The 10,919-nt window shown below is 39.3% G+C and overlaps 1 protein-coding gene and 1 long non-coding RNA gene across 5 annotated transcripts; one reads left to right on the plus strand and one right to left on the minus strand.

Annotated features, from left to right (window-relative positions):
* The first annotated feature begins 222 nt into the window (after positions 1-222).
* rexo5 (RNA exonuclease 5) lies at positions 223-10,043 on the plus strand. Of its 4 annotated transcripts, none has more exons than XM_015051652.1 (20): positions 223-330; positions 420-505; positions 1,469-1,738; positions 1,818-1,944; positions 2,030-2,150; positions 2,677-2,784; positions 3,096-3,184; positions 3,444-3,559; positions 4,042-4,180; positions 4,626-4,720; positions 4,789-4,891; positions 4,978-5,063; positions 6,206-6,314; positions 6,472-6,597; positions 6,680-6,817; positions 6,945-7,037; positions 7,136-7,493; positions 7,580-7,785; positions 9,650-9,756; positions 9,855-10,043. In XM_015051652.1, exons 3-20 carry the CDS (start codon positions 1,485-1,487, stop codon positions 9,907-9,909), a joined length of 2,430 nt encoding a protein of 809 aa, XP_014907138.1. In that variant the 5' UTR covers positions 223-330; positions 420-505; positions 1,469-1,484; the 3' UTR covers positions 9,910-10,043. The 4 variants fall into 4 exon arrangements, with proteins under 4 accessions (XP_014907138.1, XP_014907139.1, XP_014907137.1 ...); XM_015051653.1 differs by having other exon boundaries at positions 420-495; XM_015051651.1 differs by lacking the exon at positions 420-505 and having other exon boundaries at positions 224-330.
* Positions 6,698-9,640, minus strand: LOC106959229 (uncharacterized). The gene is made up of 2 exons (XR_001427302.1): positions 8,731-9,640; positions 6,698-6,841 (listed from the first exon to the last, which is right to left on the minus strand). It is a non-coding gene; the product is annotated as an uncharacterized LOC106959229 (long non-coding RNA).
* Positions 10,044-10,919: the final 876 nt, after the last annotated feature.

Consider the following 10,919-nt stretch of genomic DNA (forward strand, 5'->3'; position numbering starts at 1 on the left):
AAGTCCGAAGACATGCATTTCCGGAATAGCGTTTTACGTCAAAAATAAAAGCACAACTTATCGTAATTATAAGATTTATGCAAACAAGAATGAAAACGTGGTAAATATTTCTTCATCTAGATACGATAAAAGAAAGAATAAAATTTATTAACCGTCTGAAAATGTTCAAATCATCCAGTAAATGTAAACTAAAAACCCAATGGTAGTTTATTCTGAAAGGCAGTTTTAAGAAGTTGTCACCAATTCCCCTCTCCTTTGAACAACATCCAGTAACGTGCTCTGAAAGTGTGTTTCTGTCCCTATGGAACTCATCTGGACCCGTAATATTTGGTAATTTACGCTCGGAATTACTTTTATGTGCTAAATCTCTTTAAATTTTAAGTTTCCCTTTAAGGTTTAACATGTTTCAATACTTTTAGGGTGTCGTGTTTGAGGTGAAATCGAAACACACGGACTGTTAAACCAATGAGCCTTTGAATTTTAACATTATTTTATGTAGGTAAAGGCTACGTGGAAAAAGTGCTATGATGGTTGCTATTGTTTAGCAGTGTGATGTTTGGCTCAGATCTTCATTATTCCCCTCTTTACTTTTAGCTCTGCAATGTCAGATTAAAACACTCATGAGTTATCAAAATTAGGCAAACAATAACAACGCGAATTTTCAAAAGTAGCGTGTTTTGAATGACTTTGTCAGTCTCTCATATCTTTATGGAGGAAATATGGCATCATTGCTTCAGTTTGTAAAGGTTTCAATCAGTTGAAGGTCTAAATTTTGCAGCACCCTGATTTGATTTTTTTTCTTTCCAGTCATTGTGTTGTAGATCTGCTGCTGTATTTTCGAGTCATTGTCCTGCTAATGACCCAGTTTGGACCCAGTTTGATCTGTTGGATAGATGGCCGCTTAAACTGTCTAGAATATTTTGGTATACCTAAGAGTTCTTGATCAGCTCAGTGACTGACTGAGACCTGTAGGTCTCAATGACTGGCAAATCTTCCAGATAAGACATATTTGTTTGTAAATATCCAGTTGGACTCTCCTACTTTGGGGAGAATTTTCATATTATTAGGAAAAAGTTTAATTTCAGTACCATAGATAAATATTGCAATCTTTTTGTCGTTGCGATTAACCTACAGCTTAGTCAAACATGTAAAAACAACCTTAATTTGTTCAGTCAGTGCCATCAGAAGTATAACAGCCAATGTCAAATAAATAAACTGAAACTGATAAAAAATAAAAAATAAAAAAAAAAAACAGCCTACATTGGTCAGACATGTAAAAATAAAATGCAACAAATCTTCTTTCAAATAGTTCAGAAAGTGTAATTAATTCTGAACACTAAAGTGTGAAAAGTCACAAAAACTGTTCACAGTTCTGCTAACCTACACTAGAAATTTTGCAACCTCTTCCATACTCCCATTCAAACCATGTGAATTTCAAATGCTCTTTTACGCTTTTCCTTAACTGTAGAAACATCGGCCTGAGCATGGAGTGCTCCTCATCTTCAAACGTCCTGAGCGGCAAAAAGAAAAGACAAAATGAAGCCCCGTCTGCTCAGGAGGACGTCAAAAGAAGGAAGACTGAGGAGGAAGGCGACGAAGACCTCCGGCGACGGCCTTGCGGTTCAGCGAAGGTGTCGGTGCGCCTGGACCGCTTGCGGCAGCCGATCACCGTGGCTCAGCTGATGGAGCTGCTTCATTTTGCTGCTCTGGGGAAATCCAGGGGTATCAAACAACCGAGGTAGCTTTTCTCCTGTCGGCTACGTCTCTGACTCATTCACGATTGACTCATGCTGTTTCCGCATTCCTGTCCACATCAGTTGGTGTCGTCTCCACCATCAGAAGAAGGTCAGCCGTATAAATGTCGCGATCGTGGACGGTGTGACTCAGAGTCTCTTCTACAACCACTACCTTTCGATGGAGCACCTCCGGAGCAGCTATGCCACCGTGAGGAATTGGAGGGGAACGATAGCGGTTCTGATTATTATACTGTAGATGCCTTTCATAGTTTATTTTTATTTGTTTCTGACAGAGAATTTCCTTCACTTCATCATCTGATGATGTTGATGATGTGGCATCTGACATCTTCAGCCTTGAAGTTCCTAAGGTGGACTTTTTATGTCTTTCTGCAGCAGAGGAGGCGCTTCATGACGGTGAGGGGCGAAGCGTGAATGTTGTTGCTTTGGATACAACTAGCAAATAAGATGTACTGTAACAATTTGTAAAGTATCAATTACTGTTCTACAGAAGAGGATTAGGGATAATGGAAAAAAAAAACCTCAGGATTACAGGCAGAATTCTAAGAAAAAAGTCAAAATTTTGAAATTAAAGTTAAAAATTGGAAATTGAAGTTAGAATTCTGTTGAAATTCTCACTTCAATTAAAGACACAATTCCGAGATTACAGTCAGAATTTTTAGATTAAAGTTAGAATCCTGAGGAAAATGGAAATTAATCAGAATTCTGATTGTTTTTCAGTGGCCCTTATCTACTTATGTACTGTTCACTTTTTCTTATTGATCACCATTTCAAACTTTTGTTCTGTGTAATTATCTTTGCGAAAACCCTTTGTATTTATTCACATCTATTTATTTGTGCTATGATGTTGTGTTTCGGGGGGGTTCAGTAGAAACAAAACCAAAAATTATCAGATGAACTTTGTGTGTTTTTGCTTCTTCAGCTCTGAAGTATCACCCAGTTATCACTGCGTTTGGCACACAGAGGAGGGGACTGACTGCATATCTGCTTAGCCAACAACAGATGATAAAGAATCACTATCCAGTCAAGGGTAAAAATTTAGTTTGATTTTTAAATTTGTAAAATGTTATGATTTTTTTACATAATAAAACTTATTAAAGGAATAGATGGAGAATCAGTTTCATTCCAGCTGAATCTTTTATATATAATAAGCAAACCTCCACATTACCTCCCACTCGTTCGGGGGTTTTCAGTATTACAAACTTACTCTGTTTTTAAATTGTATTCACATGGTGAGTGAAGTGCTAAGCTAGTTTTTGATTCATCCATCCCAGTGAAACAATGTGTTTTTAAAGTTTTGCTCTTGAACATAGATGTGTCCTGCACCTTCATTTGATGCAGGACTTCCAGGTTTTGAGGACTTTCTGTGCACAGGCAGCGATGTCCGTGTAACCGATGACAGCCCGCTGTATGGACTAGACTGTGAAATGGTGAGTCCGTCCGTCCGTCCATCCATCCATCCATCCATCCATCCTCACAGTATGTGAGCTCAGACAGTGGTTTTATGATTTCTTTTTTTTTTTCTTTTTTTTTGTGGTTTTGGGAAGTGACGGTCTGACAGAACAACTTCTCCTGCTTCCCCGCTGTCCGACCGTTAGCATCGTGCTAAAACCGCAGCAGGGTTAAAAACTAGACTACTGTAGTGCTTCAGTCTTCATATTGTCCAGTCTGTTTCTCGTTGTGTTTCAGTGTCAGACAATGAAAGGAAACGAGTTGGCTCGTGTTTCTCTGGTGGACGGTGATGGGAATTGCTTACTGGATGAGCTGGTGAAACCTCAAAACCATGTCATCGATTACTTAACGAGGTATGCTAGCACACACAAACACACAGTCGTGTTTTCGTGTCTTGTGGGCACTTAATATTGACTTCCATTCATTTTCTACAGCCTAACCCTAATCATAACATACCTAATCCAAAAACAGCTTTTCCCCTCATGGGGACCAAGGAATGTCGCCAAAAAAGCAGTGGTCCACACAACCCCCATTGTAGACAGAAATAGGTCCCCAGAAGGACATAAAAACCTGCTTCACACACACATACACATATAAAAATATACATTACCTCTATATATCTTTTAATAGGCCCTCACAATGTAGTATGTGTTGGAAAAAATGGCTTTGCATAGTTAGAAATGCTAAAACACACACATGCTCTAATCAAACTCTCAGCCTACTGTGAGGGTATGTACAGGTGCATGTTTTGTCATGGCTTATATTTTAATTTCCCTTTTGAATTAATAGTCGTTTTGAATGGAATCTGAAGGTAGACGGTTATTTGGTTTATCAGGTTCTCAGGCATCACTGCAGCCATGTTAAGACCGGTCACCACCACGCTGCGGGACGTTCAGGCTAAGATCAGGACACTGTTACCAGATGATGCCGTTCTGGTGGGCCACTCCCTCAACAATGACCTCAAAGCACTCAAAGTAAGTCACCAAGATTCTTACATGATGTTCAGTCTCAGAGCATGTAAACGTTTCAGCACCAAATTCTGTTTGATTATAATCATCAACCAAAGTTAGTTTTTTTTGGAAACTATAGTTACTTTACAGTTTCCATCTTTTCTAAAGGCTGGTTTATTGTAAGTTTAAAGATTTATATACTTTCTTGGAAGAATTTGTACATTTGCTACTATTCAGAAGGGAGTTAAAGAGTGCAAACATTTTTACTCTACTGTTTCGCTTAGTCTGCGAGTCATTTTCTTGCTATACTCGGCAACATTTAAAAAAATAAAATAAAATCGATATCGGCAGGTCAGGCTCTTTAATCTGGTAATCGACCAGAAAAGTGCAATCAGTGCATTCCTACAAAAAAAAAGTGCACAAAAGTTGTGGTTTTAAAACCGTTGTGACTTCCCGTCCCCAACAACAGCTCATCCATCCTCACGTGATCGACACCGCCCTGCTGTACAGGAAAGAACACGGACAGAAGTTTAAGCTGAAGGTTCTGGCCCAGGCGGTGCTGAAGTGAGTTCCCGTTCAAGCGTCTCTGCGTGTCTGTCACACGGTTGGTTATTGTTCCGCCCGCATCTCAGGAGGCAGATCCAAACCGAGGACCAGAGGGGTCACAATCCCACCGAGGACGCCGTGGCAGCGCTGGATCTGGCCAAGTACTTCATCAGAATGGGGCCGCTCCAGGTGACGGGCCGCTTTTTGCAAACAGCGCAGACGCTCCAGGTCCTTTACAGATGTTAAAACCTGCGACCTCCTGTTCACTCTGGCAGGTTGTGGAGCTTCACCTGGAGGAGCTGTGGGGGTGGAGCTTAGAGGAGTCTCCCGACTGCACACCTGAACCCACGCCAAGTTACAGGTGAGCAGAAATCTTTACAGCTCTTTATGTCCTTGACATCTGTTCTGTTCTATTTGGTTTGATGTATATAGCTCTTTTTGTAAAGTCCCATCTCATGGGCCTTTACAAAAACAAAAGTACATCTATAATAACTCTGAAGAATTTGAATTAATATGAGGTACAATGAGTTTTAATTTCCCTTGTGGGGTCAATGAAGTATTTTTGAACTTTCAATCCAGTCATGCATACATTCCAGTAGATCCTAGGTGTCAAACACATGTAGCTAAGTTCAGATTATGACTGAAATTGGTCCAAAAAGATTCTTGTTTACAGAGTTTGTACAGGGGGTTGAAATCCTTGAATTTTAATCAGATGTTTGAGAAGTCTGGTTTTTTTTCTTTCTCAGAGAAAAGATTGGTTACAGAAAGTAAAGTTAGTTTTTAAAAAAAAAATATGTTATAGCATTTGACTTGAGCAGGAAGATCATTTACCTCAACACAAGTCAATTTATTTAATGTGATGTATTTGTTATTCCTAAACCCTCAATGACTTATTGATCTAATTGAAATAAAGCTGGTCTGATATTTTATATGTTGAAACTTGTTGAAATTGGGGATTTTTTTTGTTAAATTACTGTTTTGTTCTCAGACCAGTCAGGTGTGTGGGAGAGAATTTTCAAAACATTAAATGTAGTTATATTTTAGTTTATTTTGTCCCTGCTGTAGAATGGAGGATACTATCACAATATATTATTAATGACAGTAATAAATGTCACATAATAGTGAATTGCGTGGCTTTGGAAAAGTTTGAAAACTTACCTTGAAAATGCTTCAATTTTACGGCAGGTAGAGCACATGAACCCTGTATCTATGGAAACCCAGCAGATTGTTTGTACTCTATTCTGTTTTATTCTGAAAATATATTTTGGCACAAAAAGTGATTTTTTTTTTCTTGTCAAGCCTTGCCTCCTTTAATTCCCCGTGAGCTTCACTGATGGAGGGGGGGACAGACATTCACACAATGCAACATTAAGCGTTTTCATCCTGATCCAAACAGGAGCTGCTCCTTTCTCTGCCTCAATAAATGAGAAAATCAGTGAAACTTTTCTTGCGTCATGTTTCTGCTTCAGTTCTTAACTCCCCCCTCCCCTCTCTCTCACGTAGGTTTGCAGACATTTTGCAGAGCCTCAGCCGCCCCGTAGCATTTCTGGGAAAGCGTGCCTTCGTTGACCTGGACCTGTCCCATCAGCGCTGGTACAGATCTGACAAAGAGGTGAACATTTTAAACAGTTACAGTTTTCTCCCCTCTGAATAACTAACAGCCTCTTTAGTTCATCTTTTATCAAGAAAAAAAAAAAACCCAGACATATTTAGTTGCTCTGACAACCTCTAGTACTGTAGCATCTCCCTGAATCCCGTTCCTTCTGCAGATGCTGTCATCCTTCAGGAACCAGACGAGTCACTTGTTCCTGTCCGTCCTTCGCTTTTCGTCCCTCTCTGACCATATGAAAAGAAGCTACGCTCACCGTTACCACCAGCAGCAGCTGCATCACAATGTGAGCTCTTCGCCACGCTCTGTAGACATTGCGGTTGTGCAGGCGGTGTTCGAAGGTACCAAAACGTGTGTTTTATCCGCAGGTTTCTGCAGTCTTCCGGGACATGTGCACCGTGTTTTCCGGGCCGTTCCCAGTCCACTTTTCCAAAAGAGAAGTGAAGCGGCTGTTTAGTTGTTGCGGGCCAGTCCACAAAGTCCAGATGAGGAACACAGGAGTCAGGGTGGATTTCATGTTTATGATTGTTCTGTCATCATATAAAGAAAAAAAAAAAAAGAATGAGTTTCACTGTCTCTGGATGAGGTTGGTCACTTCTTCTTCTTCTTCTTCTTCTTAAATTTAATTTCCAGATTCACGCCAAGGTGGAGTTTCAGATGCTGGAAGGAGCAACGCTCGCTTTAGAAGTTCTGAATGGGTTCAGCGTGTCGGGTCAGACCATCAAGGTAGAGCTTCTCCATTTGCTCTTCTCTTCTTCCTCTAATGTTTACGTACTTAAACTTAATGTTTTTTTTTTTTTTTAATGTGTTTGTAAATGTTCCAGGTGCAGAGGCCTGTCAAAGAATCAATGCTGGACTTGGACCTGAATCTGGACGCTCTAATGAGCGACAGAGTCAACACCAATCAGCTTTATGTCAGCAGACTGAGTAAGGACGTGGCTGAGGGACTGAGCATTTCTGCTACAGTTAACGGCCGTCTGTTGGGTGGAAAACCATCAGGTTTCCATCCCGGCAGACAAACGAACGGCTCGTTACAGACGGCTAAAGTAAACGGTAAACATCTGCATCCCGGCACCATCGCACCGGACCTGAGCGAGGAGAGCCTCAGAGAGGCATTCAGTCCCTTTGGGTCAATAAAAAGCGTCACGCTGCCCGGTATGCATGCAAGGCATGCACGCATTGGTGGGTAAAGGACGTGTAGTTCATTTTCTTTCATGTTCACGAGACGTTTTGCAGAAATGTACAGCCTGACCGTGTGTGTTTGACAGAGTTTGAGAGTTCTGATGGCAAACACGCGGCACTCAGCTCCTCAGATCATCTGCTGAAAACCGGGTATCTAACCTGGCCGTCTATGACTCCACCACACTTACATTCATGGGTTGGCATGGCGACATCAAGGAAGATGCAAGACGCAGAGGAGGATGCCGCGGACGAGCAGAGGCCTGACTCATTTACCTACGGTGGGATTCAGAGGGTAAATACTCTTTGTTTACTTCAGAAGTCAGAACCAGAAACTGAGAATTCCGACTTAAGAATTTTTCTGTTTTAATTCCAGAAACTGATATGAGGCTAAATGCTGTGATATTATTGTTTAATTTCTAAAGTTGTATCAGTATGTTTAAAGCTGGTGTGTGAGTTTTAGAAAAACTATGTTTTCCAAGTATTTAACGTCTTTATGTCCTGACAGTATGAGACAAATAATCCACCAATCAGAGCAACGAGGCAGGTCCTGTCAATCATGCTCATGTATGCACTGCTCAATGTACGAATTAGGAGAAACAACTTATCTAGGAAAACTGTTTATCCCGCCATCATTGGTGGCCATGCTTACTATTTAGGGCGATTGACAGCATTAAGACCCTCCTTCTGGCTCTGATTGGTTGTTCCATACTGAGCTGTATATTTCTGTAGTTACCTTGATTTTTTTCAGATTATCCCATCTACTACTTCCATTATTTAATGACATATGTAACAAATGTAAAAAGAATACATTTTCTATTAGAAAAGTTACATACCACCACCTTAATGAAGATAAGTTGTGTAGTACTACTGACAGGACCTGTTCATGACGTCCCCTTTATTTATGTTCACCCGTTAATAACTGTCTTAAATTGATCCATTATTAGTTATAGCAATAAACTTTATTTGAGAAATAGAAATAAAAATGCTGTAGGCGAGCCTAAATTTACACCAGTCAAGTGCAATATGACAATATAATAAACGACAACTTAGGTAAAGTTAGCCTTCCTGTGTTTACCCAACCGCGTCATCAACCCAGCTTGCTTTGCGCAGGTGATAAAAAGGCAACCTCCATGGCTGAAAATTCCAACTAAACGTATAAAATTGTTTAAGTAATTAATTTTTTAAAAGGTATTTTTAAAAGTCCTCATGCCCATGTTGGAAGCGCTGCTGTTCATACCTCGCTGCCAGCGATGGGCGCCAGAAGTGATGGAGTCCCCGTCGGATGAATCAGCTGATAGTTTCGTCCAGGAACTCGTCCTTCTTTCTCATCCTCCGTGCTGTGTCCTCTGCGTAACTGACTAAGGCTCCTAATTGAAGCGCAGTTTCTGACTTATGAATATAGTGTCTTGTTCTTCATAAAGAAAACAAAACTAACCTAAGCCACTGGCAGGCTGCTGAGTGGCACTTCGTGGACCCAATGAACGAACACCTGCTGTTCTTCTGATCTTTTATTGATCTTGCGCTCTCCAACAAGATGCGAAATTGTATATTGCACACTTACAGTGTTAACTTAGTCCAACTAAAAGCTTCAAGTAATTGCCGCAATTATTCAACAACAAACAGCAACGACGATGGTCAAAAATTGCGCGTTTCCGGCGGCGCAATCAGCACACCTGCTGAGAAGTTACCTCTGACTCCTTTTAATCACATTTTAATCACATGATGCCACCTACTGTGACTTTCAGGTATTACACCAAACAAAAACACACTTAAACCCCACAAAATATCTTCTAAGATTTTGAGTTTTGTGTTGGTGTGAAACCTCCTCTTCCAACTTTTATTAACCTTTATTTATAAACGTATAAGTTTGAACCAACTAAAAATGCAAACCTTAGTCAAACCACACTCTTCAATCGATCAGCACCAGTGAATAACAATGTGCTGCTAACAGGTGAGTACGGATCATTAACATTAAATGGGTGTGACAGTTTAGTTAAGGTGAAAACTAGATCCAACCTGAAGGTCAGGCAACCAGTTTGAACTGTAAATGATTTGGGATTCAGTCTAATTTAATATGAAATGCACATCAAAAGTAGCATTTTTATTGATGTATTTATTATGTTGAGCACATCAAGGCTCCACTTTGTCTCATGTAGAATCAGGAAGCGAGCCTCCTGAATAAGCTGGACCGCCGACTGAGTAGAGTCTTCAACTCGCTCCCAGACGGCACCTTGTCTGTGGTGCTGCTGCTCAGACACAACAGGTAAAACAAAAAATTTTTTTTAAAATGTATACTGTACAGATTGCACACATTTTCCCCTCGTTTAATATTTCTGAGAGTCTCTTTTGTTCTTTTTGCAGTAGAGGTTTTGATCATCCTGGTTTATGTTTTTTGGAAGTCAAAGACGGATTTTAAAGGGAGCAAAGAGCACGTCAAGGAAACACCCTGAAAACTCCTGAACAGCTTTGGAGCGAAATCGGCAGAATCTCAGCAAAAGAAGCAGATCTTTGTCAGACCATTAAACATCATGGAGACAGAACACATTTTTTTTTTTTTTTTCAAACTTTTCATGCGCTGAAGAGGCTGTAAAAAGTCGTAATGGCATCATATCTTTAAAACAATTTTAATACAGAAGGCCTGTCAAAGGCCGTTTTAAAACAATAGTAATTAATACATCAGCTATGTTTTAAATAGCTTAATTAAAAAAAAAAATCATGATTTTTTTTATTTAATGGACATTAAAAAGGTTTAGGCAATTTTTATTGTGAAATAAAAATAAAAAACTGAAGTGATTGTATTTGTAAAAAAAAGACATTGTTTTAAACCTTAAAAGAAAAAAAAATGTTCCAAGGTAGAAAAAAATGCTAACAGAAACAATTACTAAGAAACATTCTTTAATTTTTCCTCTTTTTTCTTTTAAAAGGAAATTTAAGGATTTTTAAACTCATACAAAAATGTTTTAAATTGTACATCTTTTTGTGCTGACAGCATACTTTGACATTGTTGCAGGTTGACAGTTACAAAACATTGAACACAAATGAAAAAAAAAAAAAGTTATGTACAAAAAAAAATAAAGAGCACCTTTCATGAAGGGTGAAAATGCCACCAACAATAAATATCACAATCTCAATTATAAGCTCACATTTGTCTGATAAAACTAAGGAAGAAGACAATTTTCTTAAAATGAGGAAAAAAAAAAACAACAAAAAGTCAGACTGTGTTAAAACTCTAAATAATCCTGATGGGATTTATTAAATGGCATTTCTATCTCTTAGGAAAACAACTTGCAGGAATACAAACACTGGGAAAATGGGACACTCTCTCACACAAGCACAAAAAATTCACTCGCAAAAAAAGAAAAAAATATAAGACTGATTAGAGACATCTCTCAATAAAATTTATGAATGCATTCAAAGTGCCAAATG

Source organism: Poecilia latipinna, unplaced genomic scaffold (genome assembly GCF_001443285.1).
Source record: "Poecilia latipinna isolate Pla-1442-1.1 unplaced genomic scaffold, P_latipinna-1.0 Scaffold1057, whole genome shotgun sequence".
NCBI classification, from domain to species: Eukaryota; Metazoa; Chordata; class Actinopteri; order Cyprinodontiformes; family Poeciliidae; genus Poecilia; species Poecilia latipinna.

Excerpts from the sequence above, each read along its gene's own strand:
- rexo5 (XM_015051652.1), top strand. The coding sequence starts at position 1,485 with ATGGAGTGCTCCTCATCTTCAAACGTCCTGAGCGGCAAAAAGAAAAGA. Across the intron at positions 5,064-6,205 it reads GAACCCACGCCAAGTTACAG|GTTTGCAGACATTTTGCAGA; the intron begins GTGAGCAGAAAT and ends TCTCTCACGTAG. Across the intron at positions 9,757-9,854 it reads CTGCTGCTCAGACACAACAG|TAGAGGTTTTGATCATCCTG; the intron begins GTAAAACAAAAA and ends TTCTTTTTGCAG.